A 20328-nucleotide genomic window follows, 5' to 3' on the forward strand; every position below is an offset into this window, starting at 1 on the left:
ATTTATTTATTTATTTATTTGATTTTCATCAGCAAAAAGTGTCCCCTGAGATCCACGGGTCTTTGGCACTAATTTGGATTGTCGCATCTCTAGGCCCCCTGCCATGCTGCTGTCCTGGGACTTCCCTGCATCTGTCTTTTGTGTTAAACCTCTTTTTTTCCTGAATCTTATGTCTTCCTTTTTTTTTCATTTACTTCCTTGCTTGGCTGAAGCACCTTCGCCAGGGCAAAGAAAAAGAGCGTCTGGGTGGTATGCCAGGTGCCAGTGATGCCCCAGCTGTCGACCTATTGAGCTCACCTGAGTTCATCTGCACTTGCTACTGGGTTTAATTTCTCTTGAGCGTTTAACTTCGGTGGGGGAAAAATTAGTCTCCTGGAAACACCCACCCCTCCTTGGATGGAAGAGAGGCTCTAAGCGTCTAATTTCTCCTTGTGTAGACTTTCCAGCTAGCCTTTCATTTTCAAAATCATTCCTGATCTATATATTGTGTTGTACCTAATTCCTCCTATTCCTGAACCTTTCAGGAAAATCATCTTGCTTCTCATTGGTATTTTCCTCATTAGGGAAATAAACTCGATTCCCTATAACCCAATTTTCTATAACAACAGGACCAAGATTAGTGGTCATCACTTTACTTCATAGATATTAAACAAAATATTGTTGTTTAATGGTTGAATATTAGAGATATCTTCATACTTAAAAAAACTTTTTTTTAACATTTATTCAGTTTTTTTTTTTTTTTTTTTTTTTTTGAGAGAGAGAGAGACAAAGTGCAAGCAGGGGTGGGGCAGAGAGAGAGGGAGACACAGAATCCGAAGCAGGCTGCAGGCTCTGAGCTGTCAGCACAGCAGGCCTCGAACTGAACAAACCATGAGATCATGACTTGAGCCGAAGTCAGATGCTTCACCGAGTCACCCAGGTGCCCCTAGACATCCTCATACTTCAGTTAATCTTAATCAGACTAGTCAAAGGCCTATGGCTTTCGCAGAATTAACTTTTGATATTTTGATCAAGTCTTCTGTCTTGTTTCTTCTACCTTGCATACTATAGTCTCTTCTTTTTTAGTCTGAATTTTTAGTCTTAATAATATCCCCTTTCTTATTTCTAATACTTTTATATTTTTAAATACCAAGGAATATATATATTTTTGAAATCATCTAAGATATTTACCCCACTAATGTAGTCTCTGTTTACTGTACTCCTGTGTCCACTTGAATTAAAAATTCCTTATTTCTCATCTTTTATTTTTGCAAAAAGCATAATTTTGACAGAGTTTATAGTTTATACTATACATAATATACATATAACTTATGCTATAAATTATGTTTATACTATGGTTTATACAACGAGATGGCTTAGGACTTCATCAAACACCTTGTTACATACATTTCTGTAACTATGTGAGTCAAATAAATTAAACCCATCAATTTATGATTTCCACATACCCAATGAAAGTCAGATCATGACCTGAGCCAAAGTTGGACGCTCAACCAACTGAGCCACCCAGGTGCCCCTGAGGTTAATTTTTTAAATTTTTGGTAGAAGTCTCCAAGAAAACTATCTGGGCCTAGAGATTTCTTTTGGGGAAGTTTTAAAATTATGAATTCAATTTCCTTTATAATTATAGGGCGGACTTTTCAAGGAATTGGCCCATTTTACCTAAGTTGTCACATTTATATGTATTAAATTATTTATAGTTTTTCCTTATTGTCTTCTTGATATCTGCAGTTTCTGTAGTGATATCCTCAGTTGCACCTAGATATTGGTAATGTATGTCTTCTTTCTCTGGTTTTTCTTTTCCAGTCTTGCTAGAGGTTTGTCAATTGTACTAATCTTTTCAAGAAAGATTGATTTTCTCATTTCTTAACTTCATTGATTTTCTCTATTGCTTTTCCATTTTCAGTTTTATTGTTTTTCTGCTCTTATCTTTGTGCTTCCTTTTTTCTTCTTGTTTGGATTTATTTTACTATTTTACTATTCTTTTTTTAGGGAGCTTAGACTATTGGTTTAAGATTTTTCTGTTTTCTGGGCGCCTGGGTGGCGCAGTCGGTTAAGCGTCCGACTTCAACCAGGTCACGATCTCGCGGTCTGTGAGTTCGAGCCCCGCGTCAGGCCCTGGGCTGATGGCTCAGAGCCTGGAGCCTGTTTCCGATTCTGTGTCTCCCTCTCTCTCTGCCCCTCCCCCATTCATGCTCTGTCTCTCTCTGTCCCAAAAATAAAAATAAACGTTGAAAAAAAAATTAAAAAAAAAAGATTTTTCTGTTTTCTAATACATGCAGTTATCGCTATATATTTCCTTGTCAGGGGTGCCTGGGGGGCTCAGTCAGTTAAGCTTCTGACTTTGGCTCAGGTCATGGTCTTGTGGTTTGTGGGTTTGAGCCCCACATTGGGCTCTGTGCTGACAGCTCAGAGCCTGGAGCCTGCTTCGGATTCTGTGACTCCCTCTCTCTCTCTGCCCCTCCTCTGCTCATGCTCTGTTTCTCTCTCTCAAAAAATAAATAAATGTTAATAAAATTTTACATTTCCCTCTCAACTCTGCTTTAGCCATGTCCCACAAATTTTGATATATTCTATCTTCATTTTCATTCAGTTCAGTGTATCTTTTTTAAAATTTTGTCGACTCATGGACTATTTGGAAGTATGTTGCTTCGTTTCCAACTGTGTAGAGATTTTTCTGTTCTCTTTCTGTTATTGATTTCTAGTTTGATTCCATTGTGGCTGGAAAACACATTCTGTATGTTTTTAACTTTGTTGTTAATTTTATTTTAAAGAGAGAGAGAGATCACACGAGCAGTGGAGACGGACAGAGGGAAAGAGAGAGAATCCCGAGCAGGCTCTATGCTCACCGCAGAACCCGATGCGGAGCTTGATCCCACGACCTTGGGATCATGACCTGAGTCAGACGATCAACGAGCTGAGCCACCCAGGTGCCCCTGTATGGTTTTAAATTTGAAAATTTGTTGAGTAGTTTTTTTGGCCCAGGCTATGGTCTATTTTAGTATATACTCTGTGGACACTTACAGAGAATGTGTGTTCTCCTCTTACTGAGTGGAGTATTCTACAAGCATCGGTTAGGTCTTGTTGGTTGATGGTGTGGTACCTTCTTTCATATCTTTGTTGATTTTCTATCCAGTTGCTTTTACAGTTGTTGAGAGGACTGGTGAAGACTCCACCTGTAACTGTGGATCTGTCAACTTTTCTAGTCTATCGTTTTTGTTCCACGGGTTTTGCAGCTCTGTTGTTTGGTCCATATACATGTGAGATGTCTTTTATGGATCAATCATTTTATTAATACATAATGTCCCTCTCGGTCTGTGGTAATTTCCTCTGCTCCGAAGTCTACTGATGCTTTCTCCAACGCTTTTGCTTTTGTTCTTTAAGTTTGTGTTTTGTAATCTCTACACCTAACCTGGGGTTCAAGCTCACGACCCTGAGAGGAAGAGTCACATGCTCTTCCGGCTGAACCGGCCAGGGGTCCCAGTTTTCTAATGCTTTTGTGGGTAGTGGTGGGGCCATAGTTTTTTCCTGTGATGTTGCTGAAGTGGAACATTTATTGTCTAAATGTTTTCTGTCATGTTAAACTGTTTCTCTCCCAGTCCTTTGGCTAAAGAGAGCAGACTTTTGCTGGGGCTCCCGCCTCCCCCCCACACTGTGCCATTACATTTCTGGGTTGCTGGCTTTTTCAGCTCCAAGTCTGGCATATATAAAGCAAAAAGAAGGGGGCCTGGGTGTCTCAGTTAAAAGCGCCCAACTTCGGCTCAGATCATGATCCTGTAGTTGGTGAGTTCAAGTCCCACGTCAGGCTCTGTGCTGACAGCTCAGAGCCTGGAGCCTGCTTGGGATTCTGTGTCTCCCTCTCTGCCCCTCCCCTGCTTGCACTCTACCACTCTCTCTCAGAAATAAATAAATGTAAAAAAAAAATTTAAGCAAAAAAAAAAAAAAAAATCCAGGGAACTTACCTTCGTCTGTTCCTTGGGTTCCAAGATCCCTAGCTGGTTTGCTTTCTTCTACTTATTTATTTATTTATTTATTTATGTATTTATTTTAGAGAGAGAAGGGGGAGGGAGGGGCAGAAAGGAGAGAGAGAGAGAATCCCACAGAGCTCACAGAACATGAAGCCTGACACAGGGCTCGATGCCACCATCCTGGGATCATGACCTGAGCTGAAATCAAGAGTCAGACACTTCACAGACTGAGCCGCCCAGGCTCCCCTTCTTTTTAAAGGTTTTAAAGATCTTATTTTTATATGTAATGTGCACAAGTTTTAGTTGTATTTAGTAGGAGAATAAGGAAGAGTGCCTGTATTCTATATTCCCTACTTTAGACATCTAGAGCTATATATGTGTGTGTGTGTGTGTGTGTGCATATATATATATATATATATACACACACACACACATACATATATATATTAGAGCTTTATATTTTTAATATACATTTTTAATCTTATGTTTTTTACCAGTACATAAGATTAATCATGGTCTATATTCCTGAGCTTGTTGGGTGGGGGGAACACCTAAGAAGAAAATTAACCAAACTATCAATAGGAAAAGTCTCTAGGTAAAAGAAATACTGATGATTTTTATTTCTTTATTTTATTTTTCTGTATTTTCTTCACTTTCTACAATTAGCATGTATCATTGCAAATAACATTTGGAAGCTTGATGTCCTATGTGCCTTATGCTGTTATATGATTAAGAAAGATCTTGACTAGCATGGAAGGGGTTTTTTTTTTTTTTTTTTTTTTTAATCTCTCATCCCTGAAATGTGGCCAGATCAACACCAAACCATCTTGCACACCTAGAAAACTGATCTGGGGATTAACACAGCAATCTGCACAACTTGTACTACAGAACTTAGCAGAAAGGGAAAAATTTTATTTTTATTTTCCGTCTTTATAAAAAAACTTCCTTTAATTTTTTCAACTATATTTTTTACTTTATTGTGATTTTTTAAAATTCAATTTTATTTCCATTTCATTTGATTGTATTCATTTTTTTCCAATTTTCAATCATTTTCCTTTTTTTCCCCTTTATTTCCCCCTTTTCTTTTCTTTCCCTTTTTTCTCTATCAAGCTTCTTTCAACAACCAGACCAAAAGACATCTAGGATCTAGCATCTTTTATTTGATTTTTTGTGTTGCTTTTAATTCTTAAAAAAATTTTTTTTACTTTATTCATTCCTTTTCCTCCTTCAAAATGATGAAACGAAACAATTCACCCCAAAAGTAAGAACAGGAAGGAATGACAGCCAGAGATTTGGTCAACACAGATACAAGTGAGATGTCTGAACCAGAATTTAGAGTCACAATAATAAGATTACTAGCTGGGTGAAGAAAAATCTTAATCATTTCTACATCATTTCTGCCAGTAAAACAGAGTTTTGTAAGCCTTCTTTTTGCTTACAGTGATAACCAAAAAAATTGCAGGCTTTAACCTTAAAAAAAAAAATGCAAGGTTTCATAACTATTAAAAGGAGCCTTAAAAGAAATGAAATAAATGTCCCTTCTCTTCTGAATCAATAGAGGGAGCATGATCCTTCTGTATCATAAACCTGGCCCAAAGAATCCAACTCGAGAAGGTGTCGAAGTAGAGACTTCTTATGGGAATATCAATCCCGTTATCTTGAGCGGGAAAAGAGACTTGTGTGAATACTCCTAATTGTTTACTAACTTCTTCTGTTAATATCAACCTGTCTTTGGAAGTAAAACTTTTTTTTTTTTTGCTTTTTCTTTTAATCAAGTTTTTAATTTTTTTTTTTTTTATTTTTTAAAAAATTTTTTTTTTTCAACGTTTATTTATTTTTGGGACAGAGAGAGACAGAGCATGAACGGGGCAGGGGCAGAGAGAGAGGGAGACACAGAATCGGAAACAGGCTCCAGGCTCTGAGCCATCAGCCCAGAGCCTGACGTGGGGCTCAAACTCCCGGACCGCGAGATCGTGACCTGGCTGAAGTCGGACCCTTAACCGACTGCGCCACCCAGGCGCCCCTTTAATTTTTTTTTCTTTTGCAAATTTGTATTTAAATTCTAGTTATGGAAGTAAAATGTGACTAAGGGGGGGCTTGTGGAAGAACTTCTTGAAAGATGGCCACGTTCGGCAAAAATGACCCTTCAAAAGGAAACCCATAATTCTATCTGGTTATCTTATTTTTTACTTTGTTGCCTGGGCAGTAATGTGGTAATTGACATCTCTGTATTCCTGCACAGAATAAATACTTGTAAAATTGCTCTATTGACCCTTGAGTTTTTTTCATGTGTGTGTGTGTTGTGGGGGGAAAGCCTGTGGTTCTGCTAGAACTATTACTTCAACAAAGAAATTGAGAGATGTATTTCAACTAACAAATTTCATTAACCAATACACAAGGCAACTGAGAACTGAAGACAGGCCCAAATAAAGCATCCAAGAGAAGGGAGGCAGACTGTCATCTTGGGCCCCAGCAGAAGCCTGCCTGCCTCTGTGATGCACCTCTAGGCAGCTCAGATTTCCTCTGTTTTGTTGGATGAGTCTTCAGACCCATCATGAAAGGAGTCAGCTCAGAATTCCTCTGTCTTGCTGGATCAGCCCGCAGACCCATCACAAAAGGAGTAAGAAAAAAATACACGCATACGTATTTTTAATCCTCTGTGGCCCAAGAACCTCAACCAGTATTAATTTCTCCAGGAGAAAAAAGCTCAGGGCACTATCCTCCATGAAATAGCCTTAATTCTTTCATTTGCTGCCGGCAGTCAAGTTAAAGGAAAAGCTCAGGACACGATCTTCCAGGAAGATGTGTGTTTTCCTCATGAAACTGAGGCCCACCTGGCAGCAGAATGAATTTCTCATACTTCTAGTGTCCTGGGGACAAGGGATCGGCTTGCTTGAGGAACTGGAACCACTCCCTGAGAGGGAAACAATCGAGCGAGAGGCTTGGTGCATGGGAGACTCAGAGCATCCTTGGGCTTGGTTTCTGAATGTATGTTCTAAACTCTATGCCTGTGGGGTGCATGGGTGGCTCAGTCGGTTGAGCGTCTGACTCTTGATTTCGGCTCAGGTCATGATCTCACGGTTGTGAGATCGAGTCCCTTGTGGGGCTGAGCATGGACCCTGCTTGGGATTCTCTCTCCCTCCCCCCCCCCTGCCTCTCACTCTCTTAAAATAAATAAAGAAACATTAAAAAAACACAAACAAAAAAACACGCATCTGGGGCATGTCAGTTGATGTCTGGCTTATCCGGACACTTCCAGCTTCTACCTGCACAACCTGAAATAGACCTGAGAGTATTCTTTTTCTCCCCTCCCCCTGCCTCCCTCCTTTTCTCCCTTCCTCCTCTTTTTCCTCCTTCCTTCCCTTTCCCCCTCCTCCTCTCCCTCCCTCCCTTTATTTCTTCTGTCTTTCTTTTATAAGAAATGAATTCTCCTACACTGCTGGTAGGATTGTAAAATGGCTCGGTGACTTTGAGAAAACAGTTTGACGGTTTCTCAAATAGTTAAACATATGGACTTGAAATTATAAAACGCTTAGAAAAAAACATAGGGCAGAAGTTTTATGGCATTGAATTTAGCATTGATTTCTTGGGTGTGACACCAAAGTTACCAGCAACAAAAGAAAAATAGACAAATTGGACTTTCTAAAAGTTAAAAATTTTGTGCATCAAAAAATATCCACATGATGAAAAGACAACCCCCAGAGTGAGTGAAAACATTTGCAAGTCATAAATCTGATGAGGGGTTAGTGTCCAGAACATACAGAGAACTCCTAAAACTCAACAAAGAAAAATCAGATTTTAAAATAGGCACAGAATTTGAATAGACATTTCTTTTTATTTTTTTATGCTTATTTATTTTTGAGAGAGAGAGAGCTCGTGTAAGTGGGGAGGGGCAGGGGCAGGGGGTGGGGGTGGGGGACAAAGGATCCGAATTGGGCTTTGAGCTGACAGCAGCGAGCCCAATGCAGGGCTGGAACTCTCAAACTGTGAGATGATAGCCTGAGCTGAAGTTGGATGCTCAACCCCCCCCCCCCCACAAGAGCCCCTGAATAGACATTTTTCTAAAGAAGATAAACAAATGGGCAATAAGCACATAAAAAGATGCTCAATATCACTAATCATTAGGGAAATGCAAATCAAAACTATAATAAGATACTGCCTCCCACCCATTAGGATGGCTACTCTCAGAAAAACCAACAGAAAATAAGTGATTCTACTGATGTGAGGCACTTAGAGTAGTCAGGATTACAGAGACAGAAGGTCGAAAGGTGATTGCCCTTCTACTGGGAAGATGAAGAGTTCTTGTTTAATGGGGACAGTTTCAGCTTCACAAGATGAAAGTCTTACGGGGATGGATGAACGTATTTAATACCACTGAACTGTGTACTTAAAAATAGTTAAGTTGGTCGATTTTATCAAGATGGCGTATTTTACGACAATAAAAAAATTATGCAAATTATACAAATACACGCTTTTTTACCTTTTACTTACATAAAAGAGTAAAAATTTAGAAATAAAAATGTTAAACATACACCTACACCTCATGAGCCAGCCAGTCTACTCCTAATTACTCAATACAAACGAAAGCTACTAAATCCTGGGGATAGAACGACAGCATGGTGGGGGCGCCTGGGTGGCTCAGTTGGTTAAATGTCTGATTTGGGCTCAGGTCATGATCTCACAGTTTGTGAGTTTGAGCCCCGCGTCGGGCTCTGTGGCTCTGTGCTGACAACTCAGAGCCTGGAGCCTGTTTTGGATTCTGTGTCTCCGTCTCTCTCTGCCCCTCCCCCACTCACGCTCTGTTTGTCTCTCTCTCTCTCTCAAAAATAAAAAAAAATTAAAAAAAAAGAACTACAGCATGGTGACTAGAGCTAATAATGCTGGATTGTATATTTGAAAGTGGCTAAGAGAGTAGATCTTAAAAGTTCTCGTCACCAGAAGAAAAAATTTGTAACTATGTGTGGTGATGGATGTTAATGAGACTTAAGGTGGTGATTATTCTGTGATATATGCAAATATTTAATTATTGTGTTGTACACCTGAAACTAATATGCTATATGTCAATGATATCTCACTATAAATAATTGATTAATTAAGTAATTAAGAAAGCCAGTGTGCATGTGACAACCTGTACATGAATGTCCATAACAGTTTTATTTATTTTATTTGGGGCTAAAAATATTTGCACTATCCAGCCAGAAAGAGATATGGAGGAGACCCAAAAGCACAATGCTAAGTGAAAGAAGCCAATCTGAAAGGTTACACACTGTAGAAGTCCAACTCTGACATTCTGGAAAAGGCAAAATTATGGAGACAGTATAAAAAGACCAGTGGTTACCAGGGTTTAGGATGAATAGACAGAACACAGAAGGTGGTTAGAGCAGTGAAAATACTCTGTATGATACTATAATAATGGATATAAGTCATGTCCAAACCCATAGAATGGATAACCCCAAGAGTAAACCCTAATGTCAACTATGGATTTTGAGTGATGGTAATATATCAATGTAGGTTCATCAACTGTAACTAATGTACCACTCTTGGGAGAATGTTGCTAATGAGGGAGTCTGTGCATGGGCCGGGGACACAGGGGTACCCTCTGCACCTTCCCCTCAATTTTGTTGTGAATCTAAAACTACTCTTTAAAAATCCTGTTTAACATGCTATACACATACACTCACTCACACACACACACACACACACACACACACACACACACCTGACCTGAAGGATGGCAGATAAGGAATTAAGGACCTCTTGTCCAAGCCCAGCAAAAGGCTAATAAAAGAAATACACAAGAAAAAAAAAAAAGAAGAAAGCAAGTCTCAGAACAATCAACATAATGTGATTCTATTTATTAAAGGTTCAAAAGTACAAAGTTATTGCAACTATAAAATAAAGGGAGTGACAGATACACCATCAGGATTGTGGGTGATGATCATGGGGCAGGAAGTGTCATCAGAAGGGACCCACACCGTACTTCATGGATAATGGCAATATTCTATTTCTTCCACTGGGTGAGGGCACAAAACTGCATATTGCATCATTAGTCTTTAGACCTTCACATCTTTATAAATATTTTTATCTACTCAATAAAAAAAAAAAAAAAAGAAAGAAAAAAGAAGCACCAGCCCACTAGTGACAAGCCAGGTGCAGCTGGGAATGGCATCCCAACTGGTGTTGGGATGGGGTGAAGGCAGGGACTTGTCCCAGTTCCCCATGAGGGTTCTGGGATGATCTTGGTGGCAGGGCTCCCTCCGTGAACTGGATTTCAGTCTTCATAAGCACATCGCAAGGCCCGAGGTGGCTTTTCCCCACTAACTAGTTCATTGATTAGGCTTCAAGGGAGTAAAATTTCCCAGAGACCGTCGTAGGAATTTAAGTGCGGAGAATACGATAGCTTCGCCCCACATCTTCAGAGGCCATTTCGTCTCACATATTGAGATCTCGTGAGTTGTTGCAGACGGTACAGAGGAGGGTCTCTATCCAGTCATGGCAGTGGCAAGGGCACTGTGGCAAGGGCAGTTAAGTTGAAAGGATGCCAAAGAGAGGGAAAGATCTTTGTGGTTGGTTTAGAAGCCCCTTAAAGACCTATCTAACCCCGGGACTCTGTTTTAGGGAGTGTTAGGAGTGGAGGTCCATCTAAACACATTTCATTTTCTTAATTTTTATTAGATCCGGCCAAGAATTTTCTTCCTCTTCTGAGGCTTCAGAGTCTTTCACATCACCTCAGCTGCAGGGCTCACTGCCTCACTGACTCTCCCCACGCCCATATTTTCAACCCCCACTGGAGTCCCTGGGGCCACCTGCACAAAAATACATGTCTCTCAGATAATGGAAAATCTATTCTAAATGCTTATTTTAGATTGAGAAGTATCCGTTCTCTCATGGCCATGTTGCCAACAGGTCTGCTCTGATCTGTGGTTTTTGCACAGCTGAAGGGGCACGCTGGCCCTCCCTCTGACTTCAAGCAGGACTGCATTCTCCCATTTCTGATGATTTGTTTCATCTCAACGTGGGTGTTATGCTGGGGAGGGGTGAGGAATGTGGTCCCTGTGACCAGAGGCCTGGGCCCTGCCATTAAGTAGGCCTTGAACAAACAGCAAACATTCGGAGGCAAGGACAATGGTTCCCATAAGGCCACCTGGAGCTGAAGAGAGATGCTAGGGCCTCCCTATTGCCCTTATTCCTGCGTCTCCTTAGGTTTCTCAAGCTATCAGATGCCTCCTATCTCTGATTTCCTCAGGATCAGTGGCTCAAGCTTTGGCCCTGGGCCTGCGCCCTGGGCTTACTGCTGTGTCTTCTAGAAGTCAATGTCCTTCTTTCCTCTCCTCTTTCCCAGGGGGTTCTCTCTGCTGCATACTCAGATTTCCTCTGAGACTGGATATTCAGTTAAAAAAATTTTTTTTAATGTTTATTTATTTTTGACACACAGAGAGAGAGAGACAGAGCATGAGCAGGGGAGGGGCAGAGAGAGAGGGGGACACAGAATCCGAAGCAACTCCAACCTCCGAGCTGTCAGCACAGAGCCCGACGCGGGGCTCGAACTCACAAGCTGTGAGATCGCGACCTGAGCTGAAGTCAGACGCTCAACCGACTCAGCCACCCAAGTGCCCCTGAATATCCAGCTTTAATCGTGCCACAGAAAAAGCCAGCAGAGACATGAGACTAGAGAAATTTGTGCACAAATCTGTGTGGGCTTTGGATGGTTGGAGCCTACAAGGGACTAACCTGATATCTGATTGGGTGCCATTACTGATCTTCCCGCTCTGTCACTCTGGTCACTAGAAACACGTAAGGCTTGCGGCAGGATAGGGCAGGACATGTGAATTCTCATCATTGCTCTCCCAGTGAATGTCTGTGTTGCCTTCAAGCAATTTCCTGCTTCTTGCCTGTTGTTTCACTAGTGAGATGAAGGGTTAGTGCACTGACCCTTGCCAGAGTGCCACGAAGGCCAAAAGGAGATCAGACAGGTGCTTTGGAAGGTCTCTGAGCTCTATGGGGGAATTCTTGAACAACTGAGAGTGTTACTATTTCATCCATAACCCTTTGGTTGTAAATGATGCTGGAGCCAACCTAGCCGAATCTGAATGATGAAAGCCAATCACAAAGTTGAAAATAGACCCCAGATGCAAGGCGATGAGACAGTTAGATTAACTTCCTCTTTTCTAATTTGAGAGGTTTCATGTTGAAGAAAATCAGTGCGTTAGAGGCTGCAGGAGACCTAAACACAGTCACCATGAAGCTGGGCTGTGTCTGCACGGCTGGGGCCTTCCACTTTTCTCCTACTATGCTCTGGGCAGGCCCGATGCTGCTGGGTAAGTGAAATGTTTGAATGCTGGTGTGGGAACAGAGATATGCCTGAGTTTGATCAAGGGAAAGAAACATGGACTGACTTTGGCCCAAAGAAGCAATGTTCAGGTGGGACGTGAAGGATAGACGTTACAAAGTCCGGTGTGCTGGCTTGAATGGCTCTTTCTGAATATAAAAATCTGCAAGCCTTTCCCATTCCAAAAGTCCCCTTGACTATGATGCTCTCTATTTAGCTATCATCTCAATTCTTTTCCTTCTTTTTCTCAAAGATTTCTTGAAAGAGTAGTTTGCACTTGCTTTCTCCACTTCCTCACTTTTCATTCACTCATGCCTCAGTGCTCCCAGTCTGGCTTCCACTGGAATCAGCTTTGCCCAGGGTGCAGTGACTTCTGTGTTGACTGCACCATTTTCCATTTTTTAGCTCTTATCCTGCTGGACTTCTCTGCCGCATTGGGCAGTGTTGGTCACTTATTCTTTCTTGGCATTCTCTACTCAGCTGGGTTCTACTCACCATTTTCTCCTTGTACTCCATGTACCTGTCTTTGTCCCTTTGGTGTCTTCTCCTCTCTTCCCCTTATAGACTGGTGTTTTCTACGGTTGCATTCCTGCCACCCTACTCCTCTCTCTTCTCACAATCCCCCTAGTGAGCTCATTTATCTCTATAGTTTTTACCACTACAACTATCTATTTAAGAGTCCACAGCCCGATCTCCACCCCTAATTGTGCTTCTGAGTTGCACAGTCCAAGATCAAATTTTGCACGAGACATATCTACCTGCATGTTGCACAGGCATCTCAGCACAATATGACCAGAGCCAAACTCACCTGTTTTCTTGGCTCCCACCTCTCCTGATTGCGTCTTTCGTTATTTCTGACCTTGGCTCATGGCATCCGTCCAGACATCCAGGCCAAAAATTGGGGAGACAACCTAGACACCTTCCTCTCCGTCCTCTGCATAGGATCCATCAGCAAGTTTGGCAAAATGAACCTTCTAAACTGTTCTTAGGGCCAGTGCCTTCCTTGAAACAGAACTAATAGTATCCTAGGACAAGCCGTCATCATTTCTGACTTTGGATAGTCCAATAACTTCCTAAGTAATCCCTGTGTCTCAGCCTTGTGTCCTTAAAATGGATTTTGCACTCTGCAACCAATGCACACAAGGCCCACCATAGCCGGCCCCCATTTCACCTCTTCAGCCTCTACCCTTACCTGTGAGCCCTGTAAATTATGCTGTAATAAACCCCAACCTGCTTATATTAATTCATTCACACACTGGACTCTTACCTATCTCCAAGCTTTACTTATACTGCCTGAAATGGTCTCTTCCCTTCACTCACAAACTTCCTGGTATCCCTAAAGATTCAGCCTAGGTGACATCTTCACCAGGGAACCTTCTTTGAACCCTCCTTTCTGCCCCAGTTGCTGCCTGTCATACCTCTTTGTCATTAATTTCCTCCTCATGCTGAAAGAATCTCTTCATGTGCCTGTGCCGTCCACCAAACTGAGTTATTTGTACATAGGGACAATGCTTTATTGGTTTTGTTTTTTAACCTTGTTGTGTTCATGCTTGAATTTTTAACATCTACACTGTCCCTGCACAACAATTTTGTTGAATCATTTTATTTTTTTTTTCAACGTTTATTTATTTTTGGGATAGAGAGAGACAGAGCATGAACGGGGGAGGGGCAGAGAGAGAGGGAGACACAGAATCGGAAACAGGCTCCAGGCTCTGAGCCATCAGCCCAGAGCCTGACGCGGGGCTCGAACTCACGGACCGCGAGATCGTGACCTGGCTGAAGTCGGACGCTTAACCGACTGCGCCACCCAGGCTCCCCTGAATCATTTTATTAAATTCATAGAAACAGGACTGGGTGACCATATGACGATACAACGCCGGCCTTATGGCGAGAACTCCAGACATTCTGGTTTCAAGCTGTTCTTACTAGCTCTATGTCGCCTTGGAAAATTCACTTTTTGTATCTCTGAATTCCATTTTCTTATGCATAAAATGAGACGAATACCTACCACAGTTTTTTGAGTGAAAGTGACTGGCAGCCCACAAGTTCATTTTCAAAAAGGAATGGCGGTGGAGTCCAGTTGAGTGACAGCAGAGGAACTGAAAAAGGTAGCATCAGGGTGGTGAAGGGACCTGAGAGCGGAGCTAAAGAAAACACCTGGTACCGATGTAATGAGAATTAGGAAGTGGAGAGGGCCTTGCTAGGAGAAGTTACAGGGTCAAAGAAGAGTACTGGGACTCTGGGAGTGGAAGGGAGCAAAGGCAAGTGGGTCAGGAAAGAACAGATTGAAGACTTGGATATATGTGAACGGTCGTGGAGGCAGAAGAAAGGGAGAGGGATTAAGGGACAAGAAGCAGTCATGAACATGGGGAAAATGGAATTTACTTTGCCTGAGTCAACCATGGTTGAAGAGATGCAGTGAGAAATCCTTAACTGTGTTAACCTGAAAGTAAAGAAAGAATTGTTCCATAGTCACCAGTACAGCCTGGGAGGAGAGGCTTGGGATAGAGAGAAGGACATAGGGAGGGCTCTAGAGTTGCCATGGAAAGTTCAAGTCCAGAGGACATCAAGGTAGAGATGGGAGAGCTCTCCCAAAAGGAAGAGCAAGGAAGAAGGAGACACAGCTAGGTACTGAAAGCTCTTGGGTAGATGATATATTCAAGGATGAAGAGCCAAGGGAATGTTAAGAAAATGAAAATATGGAAGAACCCCCACCCCCCCAAGGAAGGTCCGAGGATTGCAGTAGATCAAGTCTAAACAGTGAAGTAAAAAGAACACTGATTTTGGACTCAGGTATACCTTACTTTCTTGCTCCATTCTCTTTTTCGAAATTTTGAATAAGTTAGTTAACTATTCTAAGCCTATTTCTTTTTGAGTTATAAAATGAGAGTGAAATCACATACCTACAAATCTTGTGAAGATTAAGTAAAATAATGTGTAAAAGTGCCCAGCAGTGTCCGGCACCCAGTAAGTGTCAGAATCTGACCATCTCCCTTTCCCTTTTGTCTTGCATCTGCCTGCTCTGGGGTCATAGTTGTCTTTGGCTTCTGGTTTCATGCACCAGCGGCTGGATGTCCTGCTGGTGAGTTCACATGCCTCCATCCCCTCCCCACCCTCTTCCCCAAACCACAGTCCGTTCACTAAGAGCACCTGGAAGCCAGTGAATCAAGTCAGAAGTATGGGTCAAGAGACACATATGGGTTTTGGCGTCTCCCCCTTCTCACTGTGAAGAGGACGATTCCCCCAGAGAGGGAGGGCTCCTTGTGGAGGGCAGTTTTCTGTCTTCTTCTTCCAAGTCACAGCATTGTTTTCTGGTCTCAAACCATGCTCTCCCCAGCTGCCAGTTTTGAGACACTGCAGTGTGAAGGACCTGTCAGCACCCAGGACAGCAGCTGCGATACTGAGGAGGACTTGAGGAGCCCAAGGGAAGTTGACTTCCAGTTCAAAGGCTACACTTTCAGTAAACCCTTCCATCTGATTGTGTCCTACGGTGAGGTCTTGGGAGGGACTGACCAGTGCAGACCTGTTCTTTCTCCCATTTTCCAACCCTGTCCTTTCAGCCTGACGGCCCGCTCAGGAGGGTGCCCCCAGGAAATTGGCCATGGGATGGGATAGAGTACCCCTCGCCCTTATCCATGGGAGATATGTCCCAAAACCCCCAGTGGGTGCCTGGAACTGGGGATAGTACCTAAACACACTATGTTTTCTCTATACATACATATCTGTGATAAAGTGTAAACTAGGCACAGTAAGGGACCAATAAGAGATTAATGACAATAGCTAATAATATAGAATAGTTATAACAATATACTGTGATAAGAGTTATGTGAATGTGGCTTCTCCCTCTCTCAAAATATCTTATAGTACTAATACTCATCCTTCTCATGATGATGTGAGATGATAAAGCGCCTATGTGATGAGATGAAGAGAGTGAATGACATGAGCATTGTGATATAGCGTTAGGCTACTATTGACCTTCTGATGACATGTCAGAAGGACAATCATTTGCTTCTGGACTGCAGTTGACTATGGAAAGCCAAACTGTGGTTAAGGGGAGACTACTCTACCTTCTTCCCCATATTCAGCCCACAAAAGTGAGGGTTTCCTCAGTCTTAGCTCCTAGAGAAGTTGTTCCACAATCCCAACCAGGGGTTGGGTCCCTGAGAAACTTTAGACGGGGTCGGGGGGCGGTCTGTGTGGGCAGCACTGGGGGAAATCCCAAGGAAGGCAGGGGGTCACACTCAGCTCTTGCTTTGGGTCGCAGACTGGCTGATTCTCCAAGGTCCAGTCAGCCCTATATTTGAAGGAGACCCACTAATTCTACGCTGCCAGGCCTGGCAAGACTGGCCACTGACCCAGATCACCTTCTACCGAGATGGCTCAGCTCTGGGACCCCCTGGACCTAATAAGGAATTCTCCATCGCCGTGGTACAACAGACTGACAGCGGGCACTATCACTGCAGTGGGATCTTCAGGAGTCCTGGTCCCGGGAGCCCAGAAACAGCATCTTCCGTGGCTATCAAGGTCCAAGGTGAGACCTGGAGGGAATAATATTGTAGCAGAGGCAGGTAGGGAGACACAGAGGGACCAAGACTGTCTTTCATTGGATGTGGCGAGATTACTGGAGGCTAAGGAACAGGTTGCTGGCAAATGCAACCTGTTAGGCGTCAGGAGGGGCATCATCTCAGCATTGTGTTCGCAAGTCATCCAGCACTCTCCAAGCTCCACCCACTTCCTGCAGCTCTATCCTACAGATCCATGTTCCCCAGTGTTCACTGTTTGGGCATCTGGACCATTGTCAGATTTGCCCACCTCTGGGTCTTTTCTAATCTCATCTACTTGAAGAGAGAGAAGATTCCAAATGTTCAAATGGAACTTTTCTAAGAGTGCTCATTGCTGATGGAAATAGGGAGAGGAACATGTGACTGGGTTCTTTGTGTACAATAACCTTTGGCTAGTAGGTTAGCACAGCATTTAATAATGACCTCAGCCAGCATGCATTCTACCATGGTATCCTAAATCATGTGGTACAATGTTATCTGCTGTATTCTTTCTTTGTCTAGCATGAATGCAAGATGGCTGAGTGCTTCTTTCCCCCCATCTCTCCTCCAGAACTGTTTCCAACCCCACTTCTCAGAGCCACCCCCTCAGCTGAGCCCCAAGAGGGGGGTCCAGTGACCCTGAGCTGTCAGACAAAGCTGCCCCTGCATAGGTCAACTGCCCGCCTCTTCTTCTCCTTCTACAAGGACGGCAGGACAGTGCGCGGCAGGGGTCTCTCCTCAGAATTCCAGATCCCCAGAGCTTCAGAGGCACACTCTGGGTCCTACTGGTGTGAAGCAGCCACTGAGGACAACCAAGTTTGGAAACAGAGCTCCAAGCTGGAGATCCGGGTGCAGGGTAAGTTAGTAGGTATTTGTCTGGCCTTTGTGAAAAGTGAGGGAAAGGAAGACTGGACCCATGAGCCGGCGTTTGGTGTGAGCAGGTTAAGAAAGGACACAGAGGAGGCAGGAGCAATAATCCAGAGTCTTACAGAGATGGAAGAGAGCACAGACAGGGAACCTCTCCCTCAGACCATGGTGCACACTTCACCAAACCAAGACCTGAGCCAGCTCCACAGCTGCTGCCTCAGAGGCCTTGTGCTCCCTACCTGAACTCTGGGCATCAGCAGGAACATAGTATCTAGAATGAAGATGAGGTCGTCTGGGGTTTGTGTTCAGTTCTGGGACCCCCAATTAAGAAGGTTGCATTTGGCCTGATATAATATACCCAGAGGAGGTAGCAAGGGCAATGACTGGGCTTAAAGCCACGTCATAAGAAAAATAATGGGGAGGGGTGGAAGATGTTCATCTTGAAGAGGATGTGATCCAAGTGGCCAGCAGAGGTGTCCTCAAAACACTGAAGGCTGGCACAAAGATGAGGAGTTGCACTAAGGTCACATATAGTGAAGAGGTTGACCTAGGACCAGGTACCACATCCATGCTGTAGGGAATTAGGTTCTGAGAGTAGGCTGATATGCGTGTGCCCGTAATGTTGATGCCTCATCACTGAAGAGTTTCAAACTGAGGTAGCCAAGTGTCAGATTCAAACTTTGACCATGAGGGGGTCCTCAAACCTCTGTTGTCATTAGACCTCCCCCCCCCCGCCCACACACACAAAACAAGAAAGCCACTTTCAGAAAACAAGAAAGATTGACCATGAATATGAGTCTAGGGACACAGCCAGACTTCACTCTTACATGTGCCTCCTACCCCATAATGCAGGACCCTCCAGCTCTACTGCAGCCCCCACCTTGAGTCCAGCTCCTCAGAAATCGACTGTTCCAGAATCTACTACAACCGAGTCGCCTGGACCTCACCCTCCACTGTCCACTCCTTCTAAGAATCCAGGCTTCTCCTCTCCTCTGCGGGTGCCAGACCCCCATCTGAATCACCAGATGGGCATTCTTCTCAAACAAATGCAGGATATGAGAGCTCTCCTTGGTCACCTGGTCATGGAGCTGAGGGACTTATCTGGCCACCTGAAGCTTGAGACCACAAAGGGTCATGCCAAATAGGAGTAAACAACCCCCTCCCACTTTTGCCCAACTACTCCCGACAAACTCAACTTTTTCTGCCTTTCCTTTCCTCTTTCTGTCCTATACATGCACAGAATACCCACAAATAACTTCACAAATTGCCCAGTGTTACGGTAGAGTAACAGAGACAGATGAGTAGGCATAAATTTGCACAAGGCGATCATTGGAGTCTAACTAGAATTGTGTATCCTCTCACAATGTGACAACATAATCCTGTTGTCTCTAAACCAGGAGTTGCCTTCTGCTGCCCAGACCAGAATCTGGTGATTGAAAGAAAATCAATGGTATGGATTTAGTGCAGCGGTCTCAGTCGGAGGCAAACCCGACCCCCAACCAAGGGGATGTTTGGCAATGTCTGGAGACATTTTTGGTCTTCACATTGCGGGGGGGGGGGGGGGGGGTTGCTACTGGCATCTAGTGAGTAGAAGCCAAGGATACTGCTACACATCAGGTAACACACACTGGACAAGCCCCCACAGCAAAGGATTATCTGGCTCAAAATGTCAGTAGTGCTGAGATTGAGAAACTTCAACCTAGTGGAAGCTAGGTGTTAGGCTCTGGGGTGGGACTTTACCTCTTTGCTGGCTGCCCCCCTCCAGCATCGTTCAGCAAATATTGATTACATGCTGGTATTATGTTGGCCTCCACCACATACCAAAGTTTGTTCTCTGTTAAGTATACTCATAAGATAGTGTCCCTGCCTGTAGAGGGTTTAGACTTTGGGATAGAGAAGCAGTAATACCCTTTCCCATCAAACAATTAATGCAGGGTATTGGAAAATTTCCTGCAGGATCTTACTGGACTCAGAAATATGTCATTGAGCATAACATTGCCAGAACAGTAATTGTGGGTTTTAATACACTTGTGTCTGAAATGTTTTTCTTTAAAAAAATACATATGTCTATTTTGGTACCATAATAAGACTTTTTTTTTTCTACATTTGGACTGCTACTGTGCATTCACAGCCAATGAAAGATAGCTTGACAGCTTTTACGATAACCTTTGGTCGGTGGGTTAGCACACCATTTAACAACGACCTCAGCCAGCACGCATTTTCCCATGTTATCCTAAATCATGTGGTATGATGTTATCTGCTCTATTCTTTCTTTGTGCCATTTACTCTGTGCAGTTTTGACCCACAATGATTTGTGATCTCTCCAGACATGCCACAAAGAAACAAAGGAATAGAATCGTGCTGGATATTAAAACTTGAGTTTTGTGGTGGTTCTTAAATACGTGTTTTATGGTGGTTCTTCGTACTCTAAAATTCATGTTCTCTGGTGGTTCTTAACACCTTCAGGGTGAAGGATCAGGAGGCAATTGGGAATTGGTAAAAGCCCGTAAACATCTCTGCAGTGGGAGGATCAACTCACAACTGTGAATGGGAGTTGCAAGAAATGATGACCAGAGATATTCCATGACTTTGGTGGCTTTGAAAACAGGGAAGTTCAATTGCCAAA

At 43.2% G+C, this 20328-nt stretch overlaps 1 protein-coding gene across 1 annotated transcript; it reads left to right on the plus strand.

The window, feature by feature from the left end:
- The first annotated feature begins 12135 nt into the window (after positions 1-12135).
- On the plus strand, positions 12136-20101 carry FCRLA (Fc receptor like A). Its single transcript, XM_025927836.2, has 6 exons — positions 12136-12283; positions 15329-15376; positions 15632-15784; positions 16559-16825; positions 17407-17691; positions 18555-20101. Exons 1-6 carry the CDS (start codon positions 12151-12153, stop codon positions 18845-18847), a joined length of 1179 nt encoding a protein of 392 aa, XP_025783621.2. The 5' UTR covers positions 12136-12150; the 3' UTR covers positions 18848-20101.
- The last annotated feature ends 227 nt before the right edge of the window (positions 20102-20328 follow it).

The sequence above is a fragment of the Puma concolor genome, chromosome E4 (genome assembly GCF_028749965.1).
Source record: "Puma concolor isolate L17-30 chromosome E4, mPumCon1.1.hap2, whole genome shotgun sequence".
Taxonomy (NCBI): domain Eukaryota; kingdom Metazoa; phylum Chordata; class Mammalia; order Carnivora; family Felidae; genus Puma; species Puma concolor.